The sequence below is a fragment of the Ursus maritimus genome, unplaced genomic scaffold, assembly GCF_017311325.1.
Source record: "Ursus maritimus isolate PB19 unplaced genomic scaffold, ASM1731132v1 scaffold_5, whole genome shotgun sequence".
Classification (NCBI taxonomy): Eukaryota; Metazoa; Chordata; class Mammalia; order Carnivora; family Ursidae; genus Ursus; species Ursus maritimus.
This window is the reverse complement of record NW_024426663.1, coordinates 55,529,539-55,550,504: the sequence shown is the minus strand read 5'-3', so window position 1 is coordinate 55,550,504 and position 20,966 is coordinate 55,529,539. Positions and strand designations below refer to the sequence as shown.

Sequence of the window (20,966 nt, the reverse complement as noted above, 5' to 3'; positions counted from 1 at the left end):
ATTCAGCTGGAGAGGCAGAGAGGAAGAGGCAGTGAAACGAGAATAAGCTGATGATTTTTAATTTAAAAAACCCCTAACTCCAGTGAACAGTTCCAACACCAGGCCCTCTCAAGTGAATCTGCTGATGCGTAGATCTTAAAGCCAGGAAGGGCAAACTCCAGTGGGGCTCAAAACCACAGCCCTGGAGACTAGTATAAGATTCTCAACCCCATGATGCTTGGGTGCCAACTATGCTTGTCCTCTGACTTGACAGGAGATTCAAAGTGCAAAGCAGATGAAAAAGTGGAAAGAGAGGCTTGAGAAAAAGTATTATTCTGCAGAAATTCAAGATGACTACCAGCCTGTCACTCAACAGGAATTTCGAGAGTAAGTATATGTTCTAACCAGGGCACTGTGGGATGTCATGATATGGGGACCAGGGCCATGAGTTATATTATTTTCCTGAAACCAGACCTTATTCTGTTGAGATGCCACCCCTTTTCTCATCTTTTTACCCAACTTTGAAATTAAACAGAAAGCACAAGACTCTATTTGTTTAAATGTAAGGTGAGAGTGAAACCAATTGCTTTTATCCTTACGTGTCCAAATAGGAACTGCCATTTATATTTGATATGCATAGCAAACAACTGTTCTCCAGTTTTAGAATATAAGATCCAAACTTGGCCACACTAGGCATGTTTTAGAAGCTTAAAATACTATCTTCCCACTCCCAAGTACTTCACAATAGGTACTAATAACCTGCTGACACTTTATGCACAAAGGTATGTTACTCATTCTCTGCTTCCTTCTAAATTATTCTCTAGACTCTTTTTATATGCTGTGGAGCTGGAGAAAGAATTACACTATGTCAGTCTAAAACTAAACCGAGTGATGAGAAAGATTTCAACTCTACAACCTTGAGAGAAGTGCAGGTGAGAACCTGTGATATGATCATTGAGCAATTCTAACAAAGATTTATCCTTGTACTGAATTATTTCCTAAACATGTCCCCATTACAGGTACACTTTAAAAACACTGCACCACCTATCAGCAAACTATCATCAGAGTCCATGATAATCTCAAAAGATTTCCAGAAATTAAGTGCCCCTGAATGGGACCTGCTGTACAATCCATGTATGTTACAGCATGCATCCAGAGTATACACACAGTTACACATAAAGGATTTTAGGAGATTTATTTAATTCTAGCAATGTGAAGATAAAGTACAAAATGCTGCTGCTTATGGTTCATGGGGAAGGTCTCTAATAGGTCACTAAGTAGGTAAAGACAGTTTTCTCAATGTTACCTAGAGTATAGAAACTGTGCTTTCATCATGTACCATGTTCTAACTTCTTCTGGCCATAGATAAATTAATACTTAGGATTTTGGAAAACCATTATGGTAAGACCCCAAATAAAATAATCTCACTTTCATTCTTCCCAGGTTGAGGTCACCTAGAAAAAGCTAAAATGCAGAACTTCCCAATCATCTACAGAAATTTCACTAATATTTTCAAACTGGAAATTCATCTAGAAAGTTTCTAACATGACACATTTATTCTAAAAGTGTTTCCTCAACCACTCTAAAACAAAATATACTTTTAAAAACTAAAGAGCGAGGTAGGAGTATCAGGGTTATGAGAAGTCAACTTAATGAATGAGAAGTAGGAATGAAGGCACTACAAAAGCCCTGTCTGGGTGGTCGGAAAGTTGTGTGAAGTAACTCTTTTAATTTCTTTAGTGGGTTACATAAGCCCTCCTAGAAGAGCCTTATGTTCTCTTGGCTTGCCAAACAACATCATCTGACCATAGTGTTCGACTTCCACATTGACGCTCAATAGATTTTAAATCTACCCACCTCAGGCCAACCTCCTCTCTTAGAAAACTGTACCTTGTTTGCTTAGTAGGATAATTCACTGCAACAAGAAATGCTGACCGTTCTCCCTGCATCTTCCCCCTAGATTTCCACAAGGCAATCAACAGTATGGCCTTTCCCCGTCTTACCAATCCCCAGAGCTGTAGCCAGCCAAGTAGTTTAGCAACCCTGTTGTCCCCCAACATGGTCCCTCGTTGAGGTAACTCAAACAAAGCCTAAGAACATTAAGGCAAGGAAACACTTAAGGTCATTTTCTTTAACATCTAGTGAAAACAAAACAAAAAAACATTTACATTGACTTGGAACATTCAAGTTCTTTTATTACAAAAGTCTATACAATGAAGTGCCAGACACAGCAATGCAATTATATTGGTGGTCATATATATCTATATATTATTTGTATATAGATATACAGTTTTTACTTGTACCAAAGTAAAACTATCACAAACTGCCTAATTCTACCACCTACTGCTCAACTATAACACACAATACTGTCACATAGCGTGTAAGTGCTGCCATGCCGCTGTATCTATTCTACCTGCAGCCAAACATGAACAGTGAGTAACCAACACCATGAAGCAGCTGTTAATTCTAAAATGAAACCAGTCAGGCCACTGACTTATAAAAATATGGTACTCATATAGATTTAGCATTATAAAGAAGGAATATATTATTTAAAACATTTAAATAGTGCATATGGACATTTTTGCATGTGGTATATAAAACATTCATATAAAACAACATACAGTGCACATTAAATTAGATGTTTGGATATACTCCTGTCTGGAGACTGAAAGAAATTAAATGCACACTGCATGCTGGATTCAAATCAAAGTGATACTTCTTTTGGCATTTTCAATTTCATTTTTCTAGGTATACATTACGAATAACCTAGATGTATCAAAAGGAAACCACACGAAAAGGGCTGGATTTAGTGCTTTATTCCCCAACTACACGTTCATTCCCTCCCCCCCCAAAAAAGGCATTGCACACACAGGTGAAATGTGAAATCCTAGAAACACTACTTATTATCAAGCTACTTCATGTGCTTACTATGTAATAGTGCCAGAAGCCTGAGGTTCATGCTTCCCTCACTTGATTCAAGAATGTCGCAGAAGTCCCATTTTTATATGGAACTGTTAATATCAGCTAGTTAAGAAAACCATGCATGAGTCAATGCATGCAAAACATGGGCACAAAGTGAGACACTCATCAATTCAAAAAAGCACCAGGAAAAAAATTAACACTTACATTAAGCCTGACCAGAATATGCTGTTATTGACTATATTCTTAGCCCAAATAAAGTCACCAATCTGTGAAAATGATTATTAGAATGATACCAAAAAGGTACTTGAAGAAAAGCCATGCAAAGCCAAAGGAAAAAAGTTAAGCTTAGAGTATATGACAAGGGGCATACCACTACACAACTGCTCTAAACAGCATGTAACTGAGCAGCAGGGCTCCTGTTAGAGGATGTTTTCTTTATGGATTTTGCTGATTAAAAAAGAAAAAAAAAATGATGCAACCCCCGGAAGGTACACACAAAAGTGCAGTGGTATAGCCCTTGTGAAGAAAAGATTTAATTCAGGCGTAATGAATCTTTTGCCAACTTAGGCCAATCTGACTGAACACACAAATCTGAGCACCATCAGTGTTCCTACATAGACACGGCTATTTTCTCACATTATCTGGAGGTGGGTAGGGGGAAAAAATACAGGATCTGATCCAGAAAGAAAATCACATCATCACCAGCTAATAAACAGTAACTGAGGAAACAAACAGTAATATGTCCCGTAGGCAGCATGTGATATGATTCAGTTCTGTGTATGATGTGTGGTGTGTGTTTTCACTATACTAATAAACAAGGTCACTTTTTGGTCTACCCTCTGTTACCTTCATCCAGGAGCTGTGTGACCACTGAATTGCAAAATTTTGCTAACATACTACCTGTGAGAAAGTGTCACTTTGGAAATTAAACAGAAATGTGTTCCACAGTAGGACTTGAAATTTCAGTTGATTTTGGTTTTCTAAGAAAACATAGGACATAGTTGCATATGTGCACATTTATAGACTTTTCTTTCAAATTTTCAGTCATTCTGTAAGAAAAAGGCAACCGAAGATTCAACGTGAAGATGTTCCTCTCAATTTTCTTCAGTAATTAAAAAAATAATAATAAAAATAAAGTTGGTGATAACAAAAAGCTTGTATCTCCAAAGTTCTTGAAGTTGAAAGAATAAAGTACTAGTCTTTTGCTAACAGGATGTATCTGTAGTACAAAACAATGAAGAAAACTGGATGTTTGCTAAAGGTGGAGAGGACAGTCTGTGGTTAATGTGGAACACCACGCTCCCTAGAGAGGGTCTACTTACCCTCTCATCTTTCTCTAGTGGCACCACAACCAAGTACAAAATGATACTCTCGGAGTGCCTGACAAAATAAACTCAAGTACCAGCCAAGTACACACGATGATAGCTTCAGGGAATACAACTGATTTTTATGATGTTTTCAAGGAGCATATTTTTATATGGATTTTGAAGAATCTTGTTTGCTGATAAGAACTTCAAGAAGCCTGAGTTTGGCTTTAATTTTCTTGTACTCCTTGTACTCCTCAAGCACTGGAACACGATCCTCTTTCTGGGCATTCCTAGGGTAGAAAATAAAATCTGTAATATTCTAGAGATCATCTGAAAAAGTCCCAGAAGCTGTCCTAATGTGAAACAAAATGTTCCCAAATTCAAATAAAATAAATAAATTCAAATAAAAAATTCCTCTGCAAGAAAAAAGATTACAGGACTAGTTCCCCCCCATCCCCAAGGAACATTCTTAAAATATTTCTACTTTTGTTGAATTTCTCCATTGACAGATTAAATAATGCTATACATAACAATGATCACTGCAGAGAATTAAGAAGTACCCAAATGTTTTAGGAAGATATGCACTGCTAGACTCTGTTAGATCTGAGTACATTAAGTGCCAGCGGGTTACAGCCAGTCATTTTATACATTTAGAAGGTACTTGAAAAATGCATTCTTACACTTACATTTTTTTTTAACTGTTTTTCCCAACTATACAGAAGCCTCTCAAAGTAAACACATTTTGGAATTTGTAATATAGCTACTGGCTTGGTAAGACTACCTTGTTACATACACGGAAAAACTTTTCTGAGGCCTAAGATAATGCTCATTTCTGGCCACCATCTGAATTAGAATGTATTTTTCCTTTAAAAAAAAAAAAAAGTTTTTCTTACTTTTAAAAGAGTTCCACTGGGTCAGCTGTGCTCCAGTTAGATAAAAGCACATGCCATACTGTATTCTGGAAGCCCACTGTTGACTGGTACCCTGTTACACATCTTAGAAATGGGAAGCCTGGAATGGCCCAACATGCAGCCTAAGCAGCAACGGTCTAAGAATCCACACTAAAACTAAGGAGACTAACATAACATAATAAAAAATTATTATAAAAAAAAAGAATCCAAACCACCTGAGAATACCAGTCATGTTATAGGAACCTTTCTAAAAGGAAAAACAGGGGTATCTGGGTGGCTTAGTCGGTTAAGCATCCGACTCTTGACTTCTGCTGGCTGTGATCTCGGGGTCGTGAGATCTAGCCCCACACTGGGCTCCATGCTCAGCGGGGAGTCTGCCTGAGATTCTTTCTCCCTCCCTCTGCCTCTCCCCCTTCTCTCTCTAAAAAAAAAAAAAAAAAAACTTTAAAAAGAATAAAAAGTAAAAATAAAAGGAAAACATCTTATTTCACAAACACTTCCAAAAAGGTGAGAATGAAGAATTCAAAAACACAATGTAAATGCCACTCAACCAAGCCTCCTAGCACAACTCTGAAATATTCTATCAGATGTTGCTTACTCTACTTCTGTCATTTTCTTGCCATTAATAGCAGGCCTTCAAAGTAAAAAGACAGGTTTTCTACTTTTATTTTCAATGGTAGTATCCTTACATGCACAATTTATTTCTATTCCTATATATTCCCTTGATTTAGCATATGGGCACCTGTAAGTTCAAGGAGAAAGAAGACTCAATTTTGTGATGTTCAACAAACCTTCCATTCTGTTGATAAAATGCTTCTTCAAATTCCCGTAACGTTTTGCGTAGTTTCTTTTTTTCAGCTCTGGCTTTCCAAAGTTGTTCCAGTAATTCGGGCCTAAAATTTAAATGGGAAGAAAACATTATTGAAAGAGCACTGTAGTTCTTAGCAGGAGTTCAAACCCTGGCTGCAAACTAAAGTCAGCTAGGGAGAATTCAGAATATACCAACGCCTAATCTACAGCCCAGACCAACTAAATGTAGGAATAGCTGCAGGTAGGGCTCTACATCAGTATTTAAAAAAAAAAAAAAAAAAAGAAAAAAGAAATTCCCCCAGGTGATCTTAAAGTGAAGCCAAGGCTACTGTGGAAAACAATATGGAGGTTCCTCAAAAAATTAAAAACAGAAGTACCATATGATGATCCAGTATTTCCACTACTAGGTATTTACCCAAAGAAAACAAAAACATTAATTCGAAAAGATGTATGCACCCCTATGTTTACTGCATCATTATTTACAACAGCCAAGATATGGAAGCAGCCCAAGTGTCCATCAAAAGATGAATGAAGAAGATGTGGTATACACATACATACACACACACACACTGCAATATTACTTGGCCATAAAAAAAGAATGAAATCTTCCCATTTCCAACAACATGGATGAACCTAGAGGGTATAATGCTAAATGATTTAAGCCAGAGAGAGGAAAACAAATTCCCTATGATTTCACTTACATGTGGAATTCAGAAAACAAAACAGTAACGGTCTCATTAATACAGGGAATACACTGGGTGGTGTGAGGGAGGGTTCTGGGTGGGGGTCTAGGTAAAATAGGTGAAAGGGATTAGGAGGCACAAACTTCCAGTATAAAGTAAATAAGTCACAGAGATGAAAAGTACAGCACAGGGAATATAGTCAATAATACTGTAGTAACATTGTATGTGACTACACTTAACTGTGATGAGCATTGAGTAATATATAGAATGGTTGAATCAACAGTGCTGTATATCTGAAACTAATATAACATTATATGTTAATTATACTTTAATTAAAAAAAAGTGAAGCCAGGGCTGAAGACCACCGTCATATACCGTTATCAAGGAAAGAAGCTGATAGAGAATAAACGTAACTCTCAGCTGGCTCCAGCACTGTTATGAAACAAATGTCAGATTTTAGTTTCTTTAATTTTTAAAACACACAAATGTTTAATAAAGACAATGTGAATGACAACATCTGTAAATCACACCCTTTAAGAAAAGTATATCTCTTGAGCACACATTAATTCCCTCCAAGTGCTTGATTATTTAACACTGATTTTCTATACAAATAGATTTAAAAAAAATAAAAAAACCACAAACCAGCATACATACATAGAAGCTGCTCGAGTACTTGACAGTCGGAGATCCAGAGCCAGTTTTTCCTGATTTTCTTCAACATCAGATTCAGAGTTTTCCAATGAAGACTGTGCCTGTACAGCGGTTTTCAAGATATCAGTTAGCTCAGAGGACAGGGTAACACCATCTTCTTCTTCTTCCTAAAAAGATATCAAACAGATAATCAAACAGGCCATGACTCTCAACTTTTTCGTTAAGAAGGCTATCAGAGAATGATTTCTCTTAAGGATTACCTTGATTTCTTCAAAAAAATGGGCAGTTTCTCCTTCTATGATTGGTTGTAACATCTGACCCCTTCGCTTGGAAGATGGAGATCCCTATAACATTCAACATGGTTTCACTTTAAATATTTAAAGCATTCAAAGAAAGTTTCATTCACTATGGAACAGATTCTAAACCTTACTCTCAAAATCTTAACCATATGATTTAAATTTTTTAAGGAATTTCTCAGTAAATTCATTTTTGCTTATGTTTTCTTGTTATGTGAGCACACAAATGCTAAATGATCACTTATGTCTGGATAGTCTAAAAGAGCTCATTCAATAAATAAAAAATAAGGTATTACATGTAATTTTATTCAGAACATTTTCCTTTTTAACAAAAGCTGTCAACTTTTTTGTCTCAGGACACCTTTAAACTCCTTTTTAAAAGTAACAGTTTCACTGAGATATAATCCACATACAATAAAATTCACTCCTTTAAGTACAATTTCGTGGTTTTTAGTATATTCATAAAGTTGTGCAACCATCACTGCTAATTCTAAAATAGCTCATCACCCCAAAAGAAACTCTGTACTTATTAGCTATTAACTCATTTGCCCTCTCCCCTACCCCTTGGCCAACACTAATCTGTCTCAATGGGCTGGCCTATTCTGGGTATTTCACATAAATGGAATCACACAATATGTGGCCTTTTGTATTTTGCTTCTCTCGCTTAGCATAATGTTCTTAAGGTTTACTCGTTGTAGCATGTATCAGTACTTTCATTCCTTTTTTTATGGCTAATATTCCATTACATGGAAATACCACATTTTGTTTATCCATCAGTCCCTGCACATTTGGGTTTTTTTCTACATTTTAGCCATTATGAATGATGCTTCTATGAATTTTTGTGTACAAGTGTTTGTGTGGACATGTTTTCAATTCTCTCAGGCATATATCTAGGAGGAAAATTGCGAGGTCAGATGATAACCCTATGTTTAATTCTTTGAGGAACTGTCAAACTGTTTATCAAAGTGGCTGCACCATTTTATATTCACCAGCAGTGTGTAATGTAAGCATTCCAATATCTCCACATCCTGCCAACACTGTTAGCTTTTCTCATTAAAGCATTATACCCTAGTCGGTATAAAGTGGCATCTGAATGTGGTTTTATTTCCATTTCCTAGTTACTAATGATGATTATCTTTTCATATATTTAATGGCTATTTATATATCTTCTCTGGAGAAATGTGTATCAAATCCTTTGCCCAATTTTTTTTTTAAAGATTTATTTATTTTAGAGAGCACAAGCAAGCAAGTAGGGGGAGAGGCAGAGGGAGGAGAATCCTGAAGTTAAGTGCAGAGCCTGAAGTGGGGCTCAATCCCAGGACCCTGAGATCATGACCTGAGCTGAAATCAAGAGTCAGCTGCTTAACCAACTGAGCCACCCAGGCACCCCTCCCCAATTTTTAATTGGGTTATTAATCTTTTTATTACTGAACTGAAAGAGTTCTTTGTATATTCTAGATGCCAGTCCCTTATGAGATACGTGATTTGCAAACGTTTTCTCCCATTCTGTGGATTGTCTTTTCACTTTCTAAAATGTCCTTTCATGCACAAAACTTTTTAATTTTGATTAGGTGCAATTTATTTATTTTTGTCAGTGTTTTTAGTGTCATATCCAAGAAAACACTGCCTAATTCAAGGTCACAAAGATTTAATCTTCTATTTCCTAGGAGTTTTTTAGTTTCAATTCTTACATTTAGGTCAGTGAACCATTCTGAGTTCAATTTTGTGTCAGATAAGGGTTTACATTCATCTTTTTTACATATGAATACCCAACTGTCCCAACGTAATCTATTGAAAATATTATTCTTTCCTACCAAACTGTCTTGGCTTAACTTTTATACCTCAAATTTCTCTGTATGATAGTCATATTTAGGAGTCCTTAAGATCTAGCAATACTTGCTACAGCTTCAGTTTTATTAAAAACAAATCTGTGGAGTTCTAAAATGGTTTTCATAAAGAAATTCAAAGACTATTTGAATCTGAATTATGAATATGTCAATGATCACAAAAATGCCTTGTAATCAAAGGATAAAATCTGTATTAAATAAACTGTCTTATGTACAAAGAATATAACCTATACAGGATTCCTTGTTCAAAAAAACCTGATTATATGTAAATCAAATAATGCTGGGATGACCAACTAAAAAAACTGCCATTTAAAAAGAATCTGTTTATATGAGGGTTAAATAAAAAATGCTCAGAAGGCCAAAGTGAACCTTCTTTTTTTTTTTTAATTTTTTATTATTTTATGCTAGTGAACCTTCTAATAATGAGTAGTCAGGTAGTCAAAGCCCGAAAGAAACCCCCATGCAAGTGGCTATCGATCTAAAAATGACCTTGCATGCCTAAGCAAACCATACTTCCAGTGAATTAATTCCTAACAAGATGGTCCAGAATGGGCTACATGCTGTTTTGTATTTGAGCCTGAGAGAAATCTAGAGTCCTACTACCTATTGGTTAATCTGGAGACAGCACTTGATTTGCACCTAAGTATTAGAGTTTTCATTTTTCTCTAAAAAGGTACACAAATGTAAATAACTATTAGTTTGATACTTCTTCATTAAAAAAGATGAACTTAAAAAAAACACATCAAAAACTAACGATATACTATACAGTGGCTAGCTGAACATAATAAAAAAAAATCAGTTTATTAGCTCATGCACTTAAATCATCATGACAGCCATCACAAAACTGTTGTCTTTTCAAACACAAGAATTTAAATTGAAACAAACTATGCCAGGGTCTGAAATATGTTTTTTGGGGTTTTTTTAATTCCACAAGGTAGATGACCCTGGACATATATCACTCCTTAGCCCCAGTTTCATCATCTGAGAAATGAGGCTATCATCTGCTAACTGTTGTGACTTGTCAGGATTTAATGACATCTTCTTCATTTAATGACACACATAAAATGCTTTTACAAGTGCCTGGGAGATGGTAGGTAGGCACTGATTATTAATTGCCTATTCTTTTAAAAGCAGTAACCTCACCTTACAAATACAATTCTTGCTACCTTAGCTGTGTATTTCTCCAATATACCACCACAATAGTATTTTTTAAAGGGTAGGTCCTGATAAAATGAACTAGATAAATCTTTGTGTGCTTTACTCACAAGAACAGGAGTGATGCTAGCTCTTGTCAGCATCTGTTTTACAAGTCTGTACCTCTCATAGAGAGGTTTCACAATGTGCCTTTCTTCCCTGGTCACCTAAAGTAAGAAAAATGGAAATTACCTAGTCATCAGAAATTTTTATTGTCGAAAACATTAGGCAACATGACTTTCTCCCAATTTTTAAGAAGTTATTTTAAATAAGCAGACAATCTCCTAAATGAAGGAAACAATGCTCTATAAATCAGCACTGAAGATGTGGGCCACAAAAGGAATTTGTGCTCTTTATTAAGGTAGAAAATCAATTCTCTTTAGCAAGAGAGACATTTACCGGCCTTCCATGTTGACTTTCATAGTAAAGAAGACTTTTTTGGAGAGACGTTTTCTCTTCTATCAAATGATCTTTTGTCATTTTCTAGAATTTAAAAGAAAAAAACAAAACACTCTCATTGGCACCATCATTATTTTCTTCAATCCCACAATGTAAATAATTAGGGTGAAAAGGCAGCCCAAATACAACTGTAGATTATGTACATCCAGTGGAGGATAGCTAGGGGTAAACTGTAAAACACTGTGATTTCAACCTCAAGCTTGCACCTTAAACCCTAGGACAGTGAATCTGAATAAAGCCAATCCAATCAAAATCATTTCTAGAAAAAGGGGTGGAGAGAGGGGAATGGAGGTTGGCTGATCTAACGCAAAATTGAAAAACAAGAAAAGCTGAGGGAAGGCAGTGATTAAAATTTCTAATCCAACCCCGTTCAATGGAGATAAGCACTCCAATATTTATTTATTTGTTTGTTTGTTTGTTTGTTACATTTATTTATTTGACAGAGAGAAAGCACAAGCAGGGGGTGCAGCAGCAGAGGGAGAGGGAGAAGCAGACTCCCTGCTGAGTAGAGAGCCCGACGAGGGGCTCGATCCCAGGACCCCAGGATCATGACCCAAGCTGAAGGCATACGCTTAACCGACTGACTCACCCAAGCGCCCCAAACACTCCAATATTTAAATCATGAAAGAGGTGTACTCTGTTGTCAAGACAGGAACGAACATCAGGGTTCATCACTGCCTAGACAAAAGATCACATGAGACCATTTCTGTATTCTCCCAGCAAACCTCATCTGATAAATAATCTGGGTTGCCAAGTGCTTTGACCAGGACTGCCCTAAGCATGGGCTTTGAGTAATGGTTCTTCAAAAATATTCATTTATTCAATCCTCACAATAACCATATTGTTAGTATTTTAATGGACATTATCATATCCATATAAGTCACAGGACGGTTGAAGGGACTCGGGCAGAATGCAAATAATATGAGTCAGGGCCTGGCAAAAGCTAAGAGCTCAATACATGTAACTATTAAGATACAAGGCCAAGATTCAAGTTCAGTTATGTTTAGGCTCTTTACACATTCATCTTGCCAACTGTCTCCAATATAAATGAACAGATCAGGATTCTAGTAAAACTAACTTTTTTTTTTTTTTTTTAAGATTTTATTTCTAAAGTAATCTCTATACCCAATGCGGGGCTCAGAACTCACAACCCCGAGATCAAGAGTCACATGCTCTACCAACTGAGCCAGCTAGGTGCTCCTTCGTTTTACTATTGTGACGCACTCCCAGAAAGACTGGCCATTTCTGGTGTGCAGATAAAAACATGTTGTTTACCTACAAACCTAGGGAGCAGACTCAGGCCAGTAAGATTACTACACATCTCTCTCTATGCCACTGGGGTAATTATTTTTTTTCAGGGACTCTAAAGGCTAGTCTGGGCAAAAAGCACAGCTCAAGATTACTTTGATATCTTCTGGAAGACACCGTTCAACACGTTTTTCTTTCAGTCTTTTCAGAATAAGTTCAAGTGTTGCTTCCTTAGATGGCTTCTTCTCCTTCTGAATGACCCTGGATTCATCTTCATTCTCTTCATCTTCATGGTCTAGAGAAGAGCCAAAGCTTTTTGGAAGAGTGTTACTACGTGGGCGTGTCTGAGGTACAAATTCTCCATCAGAGCTTTTGTGTTTTGCATCTACATTTCAGAACCAAGAGGACAAACAGATCAGTAATAATGATTTTGCTAAGGATGTAAAGGAATAATAAGCAAGATATACAACAGGAAAGTGGACATTAACAGCACAAAGGCTCAGTTATTTCAAGGTTATATGAAATACTGAAATTCTATATATGGCAAGCTATACCATTCATTCTTTCAATGATAATTCATAGAAAGCCTTACCATAAAGTAAGATTCTCTGGTAAGCATTGGTGATACAGTAGTTAACAAAGAGACATAGTCCCTGTTCTCATGGAGCATATATTCAAGGAAATAAAACCAGAAACCAAGTAACCAGATTCATAAAATAATTTCAAAGAATGCTAAGTGCTATAAAGAAGAGAACACAGGATGGTGTCACAGTGCTAAAAGGAAAGTACTTTAGGAAGAACAACTACATTTAATGGACTGAAAAAGGACTTTCTGAGATGGGGACATCCTAGGTGAACACGGAAGCAGCAGCAGCAAATGGACAATAGAAGATTTAGGGGAACAGCATTCCTCCCCAGTTGAAGCAATAGCCAGTGCACAGGCCCTGAAGCAAGGCATGTTTAAGGAAGAGAAGAGTGGAATGTGATAAAATGGGCTAAGGGCACAGTAGGCAAGGAAATGAGGCAGCTAAGGATCTATATAATCTCAGATCTACAAGATCACTACGTCCTCCCCATTGTTAGACATTTATTCGAAGTTAAAAGGGAAGCTCACTGAAGGCTTTGAAGATAGTTAACAGAGTTTTTTAAAAGATAATCCTGGCTGCTATGCAGAGAATGAACTGTGAGACAATAAAAGTGGAAGAAAATTGGAAAATTAGTTAAGAGACTAATGCTTGTCAATTTAATACACCCATCAGTAACACATTCAAGGTAATGATTTTCACAAATGGTTGGAAACTGGCATTAAACAAGAAAATCCTTAATAGAATTATAGGGGGAAATTCTAAAGAGGTAAGGAAACTTATTTTAACCACAGGGATGTAAACTCAATGACAACAGGGACACTGTCTTATCCACTGCTGTAGGCTCAGGTGTCTACAAGTACTTGGTACTTAATGATAGAAAAATTTTGTTGAATAAATTCAAATGAATATACCAAAATGTGATGCTCCAGATTATAAACCCATAGTTGGTACAGATAATTTTTTAAGTATTAACAATTACTAAAAAGCATGGTGATTAAACACCCATGAAGTAAATAGAACTTAGCAGCTGCTGTACTGAGCCAATACCCAATAACACAGACCTAGTTTTTATTTAAAGAAGACCTACTGTTTTTAGTCTCTACGGTATAAACAGTTTATTATGATAGTCTTAGATTACATACCCATCAAAAAATTCTTAATGAAATACCTACCAAAAAACAAAACTGCTTAATATTTTAACTGTTTTTCAGATAAACTTTTTAATATCCCCTATGAATATATAATCTAGGGCACTTTTCTTTTTTTTTAATAATAATTTTTTTTATTATATTATGTTAGTCACCATACAGTACATCCCTAGTTTTTGATGTAAAGTTCCATGGTTCATTACTTGCATATAACACCCAGTGCACCATGCAATACGTCTAAGGGCGCTTTTCAAAAGAATATTACCAATAGAAACACCAGAAAGACATATGGAAGAATACAGTACTACAACTTTGACCATAACTAATAAAGGAACAAAAGGAAACCTTTATTTTTGCCAAACAGCGTCTCAGATTTAAAATTATAACCATAATTCTCATAGAATAATTCTATTAATTCATGTCATAGAATTATTACTTATACAATTCTCATGTAATAATGAGAATACTATAATAATACTGTTTAAAGCAAACATATTATAAAAACGATAAATTTTCTACCTTTAATTTGCTTCCGCAGTTTGGTAAGCTCTGTCATCCATTTTAATACCTTTGGATTGGCTGCAATATCACTGTAGGAGGGCTAAAAAATTAAGGAACACGGATACCTCTGTGGTAAGCGGTAATTGTTAATTGATGCCCAAATAATATTTTACAGTTCCCAAAACAGAGATTTCATTCAATCCTTACTTCATCTTACCTTATTTGAAGTAGACAGAACAGGATATCAAGTAAAGCTCTCTCAGAGCAGAATCTAGCAACTGACGACAGTCACATTTGAATACAGGTCTTCTGATTCAAAGTATAGGATTCTCGCCACTTCACATGTTCTAATTATTAAATATCTTTCCCCCTCCGTCCCATCCCTTCCTTCCCGTTCCCCCTTGCTTTTTGTGGTTTTTGAGGAAGCAGAAACAGCATTAATGTGATTTGTCAATGTAAAGTATTTCCTTTAAAAATTATAAAAGCTTTTTTACCAATTGAAATATAAAGATGCACTGGTAACAATACTGGCCTGGAAATGAGGCAGCTTAGGATCTATATCATTTCAGATCTACATGATCACTACTTCTCCGCACACCTCAACTTCATTATTTAAGGAAAGAGATGGACTAATGCTCTCCAAAGAAACTCCTCCCAGTTCCAACAGATCTACCAAACCCTGGACAATGCTACAAACTTACTTTACTGTTTCTTTCCCTTTCAAACTGTTCCTCAAATTGTCTAATTTTTTTCTGAAGTTTCTTGACCAACTGATACGGTGTTCTGTCTTCTCTTTTTTCATCTTTTGAACTGAAGGATGATCTTCGAATCCTGAATTAAAACAAGAGTGTTAGCTAAAATTTCAAGTTATTACAGATGGTAGCTAGACCTATCATGGGGTTCATTTCAATGTACAAAACTATGATGTACACCTGAAATGAACAGAATTTTTTTTAATTTTATTTTTAAGTTAGCTCTATACCCATAGTGGGGCTTGAACCTACAACCGTGAGATCAAAAGTTGCCCACTCTACCGACTGAGCCAGAAAGGCACACTGAAAGTAAGAGAATATTGTAGGTCAATTATATTTCAAAAAAAACTAAAGAAGTTACCTGGTCAAAAAAATTTTTTTCAAGTTACTGACGCTATGACTCTTACCACCCTGATATAACAATGCCACTTCCAAGAAGCAAATCTTTAAAGTAAAAATTAAGTCCCTAACACTAAAGGATAGGTAGTGTAAAAAAAAACAAAAAAACACAAAACCAAAACCAAACCTTACACTATAGTTTTAGAGACCACACCATTAGCTAACATAAGTACTGTTGAAAACAATGTATAATCACTCAAAAGTTGTTTGGACAAAGGCAGAAAAGAAACAAAGATGTCCAGCAGCTCAGAATTAGTTTTGTGTTCAAACTGCAAAGGAAAGGTTTTGACATTTATAATCGATTTAAAGTGTTGACAATAGAAACATTAGGAATTGGTGAATTCCACTTGCTGCTTCCCTTCCAGAGTTCTGTATTTCAGTCATAGGTGAAAAAATGATTCTGTACGCTGTGAGGAAATGTCTATTAGAAAGCAAACCTCTATACCTCAATGAACTCAGAATTTACAAGCCCTCTCCAAGAAAGTACAAAAAGTTTTTCATTATACAGGGGGAAAAGCTTGGAACTGCAGGTCTGGAGGATTAAACCTTTCAAAGGATCTGGTGGCATAATAAGACTCGCCTCTCCTAAGTATATAAAAATAATGTACCTAGTAAAAGAAAGTGCCTTAGATGAGGAATCCAGTGTTTCTGGATCATGTAGGAAACGCTGGCTTTGCCCAAAATCTAAACTACGATGTGATAATACTGGAGGATAGTCCTCTTCCAGGGGGTGATGATTCATTCTTCCAGCTTGTGGAGAGAGCTGAGCTTCTCCAGACTCAGAGTCTTCCTGCCAAGACTTAAAAGCAGGAAATGGCTCTGTAAAACAAACACAAAGAATAGTACCATGGGTCTCTTGGTTCCACATAGAAAAAAAAGTCACACAATTATCAGCTGTATTTTCTTTAAATCATATCAGTATGTGGTGGTTCATGTAATATTTATTATATACTTTAAATAAAACAAGGGATACAGGATCTTCGTAAAGCTTACTATAGCTTTTAATTTTCTATGCTTTTTTTTTTTTAGCTCAGAGTTCTATTTTCCCATAAAGAGTTATATCTTAAATTTCTGAACCCAGTCACAAAGCAAGAAAGGACACTGTCAAGATCTTTATAAAGTTATATTAGATATTATTTTTCAAGTGCTGTTTTATAAATAGTAAACACGAAACCTCAATAGCTGCCAGGTGAATAAACAAACTATCACTCACTGTCAAGTGACTATCTTAAAAGCAGAAGTAAGCTATTCCCCGTGCTATTCACAACACTCGCCAAATGGAGCTCTCTGACCCCAAAGGAATTCTTAACATTTCCAAATGAGCAGCTAACTCACCTGACAGCACCTGGCCTCTAACATTAAATTATGGTTGTTATTGTCTATTACAGGATTTCTTTTTTTTAAATTACAGGATTTCTATGTTTAATATATATCTTAGTAATTAAACACTCAACAGTATTATCAAGACAAAATTTAACAGCACTAGACCTTAAGCACACTTATCTTACTGGAGTTAACCTGTATGTTCTCAAATGAACCCACGTCAATATAGTTGATGTCTGTGCCCATGTAAGGTCTGATTACATACAGAACACATACAGATAAACGTACAATCCACAAATACACTCCAAATACAAAAATACAAGTACCACTGGAATCCAAAAGGGGGAAAAACTTTTCCATCAACACATTAACTTTATACTACAATTTAAAACTTTGATATACAACTATTAACCATAGCAAAAGTAAGTTTTTAAGTATTTTTGGATGCAAAGATGGCTTGACAGTGTCAAAAATCAAGACTGCTGTTTTCTTTTTCTTCACACAATAGCTAAGGATTGCTACTTTAGTAATTTAGTTTAACTTCATATATTAGCAATTTAAAGCATTACATAATTTTTCCAGGGTAATAAGAACATAATTTAGTTAGTTTTTAAAGCCCAGATCAATCTGATAACTAAAAATTGGGTACAAAGCGTGCAATCCCACATTAAGCCCAGCAATAAAGTGATTTCCAAAGCAACCCTTGTACCTGCTTCCCAGCAAATAACTGGTAATAAACATTTTTTGAGAAATCACCTGTTTTAAGAGAGAAGTAACAAAAACAATTATTTCTGGGTATCATTTTTGACCCAGAACAATTTTCCTAATATATGGGGACAGCAGGAGAAGGGCTCATCAAAAGGCAAACAAAGTGAACCATCAAAAGGCAAAAAACTAAACTATGGTGAACCATACTTACCCTCCCCATCTCTCTGCAGATGCATTGTTTTGAAATCAATGAGGGGAAAAGTGATAGGGCATGACGCTAATAAAATGGAAAAAATGGCAAAAAATACTAAAGTGAACACACAGCACAGTCAGAACAAACCATACACATAACTAACACAAAGCCAAAGATACCAAAAATATTTCCCTAAAACCAGTTAGGCGTTCTGCTCAAAAACTTTATTCAAAGAAATTACTACTAACCAAACTTTAAAAACAAACACAAACATGTATTTCCATTTCAGCAAGCACGGCAAAAAAAAAAAAAAAAAAAAAAAAAAAAAAAAAAGTAGTGCTGTTTTATTAAAACTCAAACATAAAACTGAAGAAATGGAAACTCTTTACCCAGTACTGTTTGAAACTTTTCAATTTAATTCATTTGACAGAAAAGTATCTCCCTTAGTTTGCTCTTTGAAAAGATCGTACTTGTATTTTATTCAAGAGTTTTAGCAGGAGAGAATCTGAAGGAAAGATATTGCCCACTTCTATTAAAAGCCAAAACCTTTTGATCGGCTGCTACAAATTCATACTGCTGGTGGACATGTGCTACCTGCTTGCCAACTGCATTCTGCTGACTATCCTTTGAGCAATACAAAACACAAAACCCTCATACTAAGGAAGAGGGAGGTGGACTTCTATTTGGAGTGACCCCACTTCTCTTTTAAGAGTCACATCAAACAAGGTAGGTCTCTGATTCCAAGGTATCTAGGGTCTAAAGTAATTTGGCCCCTTAAGGAAGACTTTCATTAGAATATCCTAATTCCTAGGGGTGCCTGGGTGGCACAGCGATTAAGCGTCTGCCTTCAGCTCAGGGCGTGATCCTGGCGTTATGGGATCCAGCCCCACATCAGGCTCCTCTGCTATGAGCCTGCTTCTTCCTCTCCCACTCCCCCTGTTTGTGTTCCCTCTCTCGCTGGCTGTCTCTATCTCTGTCAAATAAACAAATAAAATCTTTAAAAAAAAAAAAAAAAAAGAATATCCTAATTCCTAGATATAGAAAATCAATCTTTGTATTGGTGGCAAAGTTGGAAGGAACAACATAGTCTGCTAACAGCCACTCTTCCAAGCACATACAGGTTCATGGCTGAGAAGTTCACTCAAATGTCTACTACCACGTGCTCTCTGAAAGTTACTGAAAGTTATTCCTGTAAAAGCCTGCAGGAGGCCTATGTGGATTTGTCACAGCTGTTGAGCCAGGTTTATAACAGGTGAGCTGAGGCACTGAAAATCAGAGGTCTATAGTTACTTTCTTTTTGTACCACAAGCTGTAAGGGGAGGATTCTGACAGGAAAACAGTGAGCCTGGCATTAAGTTCGCTTTAGGTAAGCCTCCAGAAGGCTGAAGCTGAACACACAAAGTTCTATCTCCTCAGACAATGGAAAACAAGTGCTCTTCTATGCTTAAAACTTAAGATCAGAACGCCCAGGCCAACAATTATGAGGGGCTATTTATCTGCATCCTCCAAAGGGAGAAACATCAGCCCTCTGTCAGAATCTCAGCCTCATCTTTCAGAGACTCCTCTCTTACTGCGGCCGGCTCTAGGGATGCTCTGTTGACCACCACTTCTTTTCAGTGACTATGTGAGGATAAATAAATGAACGGGATGGTTGATTTTTACTACCACCAGATGCTAACATATCCCCTAATTCTGGGGAGCATCTTCATAAATTCCAAACATCCTAAATAACCCAGAACAAAGCAAAAGAAAGACAACTACCTGATTTAGTCTAAGTTAAGAAACATAATATGCCAGTAGGCATGCCAAACATCTAGAACAAAAAAAAAAAGAAGAAGAAGAAGGGGGGTGGAGAGACAGCAATAAAGATTGGCACAGACAATGACTTGGTTGGGGCTTTAAAAAAAATTGGCTATACCTTCAAAAATAAATAAATAAACTCCAATTGTGATCAAATGAGTAGACTTGAGGTAGCAAAAGGAGCCTGTGGTATTAGCACTGCAATTCTTATCACCGCTGTATGTCAATCAGCTAACTTGCCAAAGGTGAGATAACCAAGGGAACTTCATCCAAGTGAACAAATAAGTAACTTGGAAGATTTCCTAAGATGTCTCAATGTCTCTTTACCTAGGAAGGTGTATGATACAGGACTCCTAAATTCAAATTTGTTGCTGGCTTCCACTCCCCCAGCCCCAACATTTGAAAGTTTATAAGTACACAGTAAAATTGAAAAAATTTTACAGTGAACATCCATACCCCAATCACCTACATTCAACAATTAACATTTTACTATACTTGCTTTTTAACATTTATTCATCCCATTAACCATCTTATTTTTTTTCATGGATTTCAAAGTAAACTGCAGGTAATGATATACTTCCCTATAAACACTTCCGCATGCAAATCATTCACTGGAGTTCGATATTTATTTAGGTTTTGCATCTTTTGATTAAAAAAAGAAAAACTCATATACAATGAAATACAAGTCTTAAGTACACATTTGCTGAGTTCTGACAAATATATATACACAGGTGGCTTGCTTTTTAAATTTAAATTTTTCTCCTTTGTAAAAACTGTTAGGACTCTGTTCCCATGCTTATATCATTTAATACACAGATGTGGGGATATGGTACAGTGTTTGCTTAGAAATGCCTTCAAAGATCATTTTAGAGGGAAAAAAAAAAAAAGGCTTCCTGATGATCATAAAGGAAATGTGGTTACATGTAAACCCTCTGTTTAAAGTGGTGAGATCCCCAAGGCCTAACATATGAGATTTCCAAAGACTGGGAAATAGCACCTGGTTTAACAATTAACAAAAGCCTATCCTGGGGGATTTTACTCTTTTAATCAGTTCTAACTTCATCTTCAAAGCTAATGGATCAGATAAGAACTTCTAGTTCACATGAGATAGTTGCCCTACAATCTCATTAGTGCATCTGAGTAACAACACTCACTCACTCCTCTTAGATGAAAGAGAGAACAGAAAGTCAAAATGAATTAAGGTTGTCCAGAAAAGAGCAGTAGTCTCATTATTGCTTTAGGTGTTTT

At 36.1% G+C, this 20,966-nt stretch overlaps 2 protein-coding genes across 9 annotated transcripts in view; one reads left to right on the top strand and one right to left on the bottom strand.

Moving 5' to 3' along the window:
* The window catches only part of PKD2L2 (polycystin 2 like 2, transient receptor potential cation channel), a 41,658-nt gene extending 37,365 nt beyond the window's left edge, over positions 1-4,293 (top strand). For 3 of the 4 annotated variants that reach the window (XM_008691576.2, XM_008691572.2, XM_008691573.2), the window contains 2 exons: positions 254-366; positions 804-2,810. In XM_008691576.2, coding sequence (XP_008689798.1) covers positions 254-366; positions 804-900 — 210 coding nt within the window. In that variant the 3' untranslated portion in view covers positions 901-2,810. Of the gene's footprint in view, positions 1-253; positions 367-803; positions 2,811-4,241 lie in introns of those variants that run through there. The other variant, XM_008691574.2, reaches the window with a different exon arrangement.
* FAM13B (family with sequence similarity 13 member B) overlaps positions 2,149-20,966 on the bottom strand; it is a 76,160-nt gene continuing 57,342 nt past the window's right edge. For 4 of the 5 annotated variants that reach the window (XM_040622403.1, XM_040622406.1, XM_040622404.1 and 1 more), the window contains 10 exons: positions 16,303-16,513; positions 15,245-15,374; positions 14,562-14,643; positions 12,463-12,692; positions 11,000-11,083; positions 10,672-10,767; positions 7,524-7,607; positions 7,267-7,430; positions 5,911-6,012; positions 2,149-4,498 (listed from right to left, as the gene is read on the bottom strand). In XM_040622403.1, coding sequence (XP_040478337.1) covers positions 4,375-4,498; positions 5,911-6,012; positions 7,267-7,430; positions 7,524-7,607; positions 10,672-10,767; positions 11,000-11,083; positions 12,463-12,692; positions 14,562-14,643; positions 15,245-15,374; positions 16,303-16,513 — 1,307 coding nt within the window. In that variant the 3' untranslated portion in view covers positions 2,149-4,374. The remainder of the gene's footprint in view (positions 4,499-5,910; positions 6,013-7,266; positions 7,431-7,523; positions 7,608-10,671; positions 10,768-10,999; positions 11,084-12,462; positions 12,693-14,561; positions 14,644-15,244; positions 15,375-16,302; positions 16,514-20,966) is intronic. The other variant, XM_040622405.1, reaches the window with a different exon arrangement.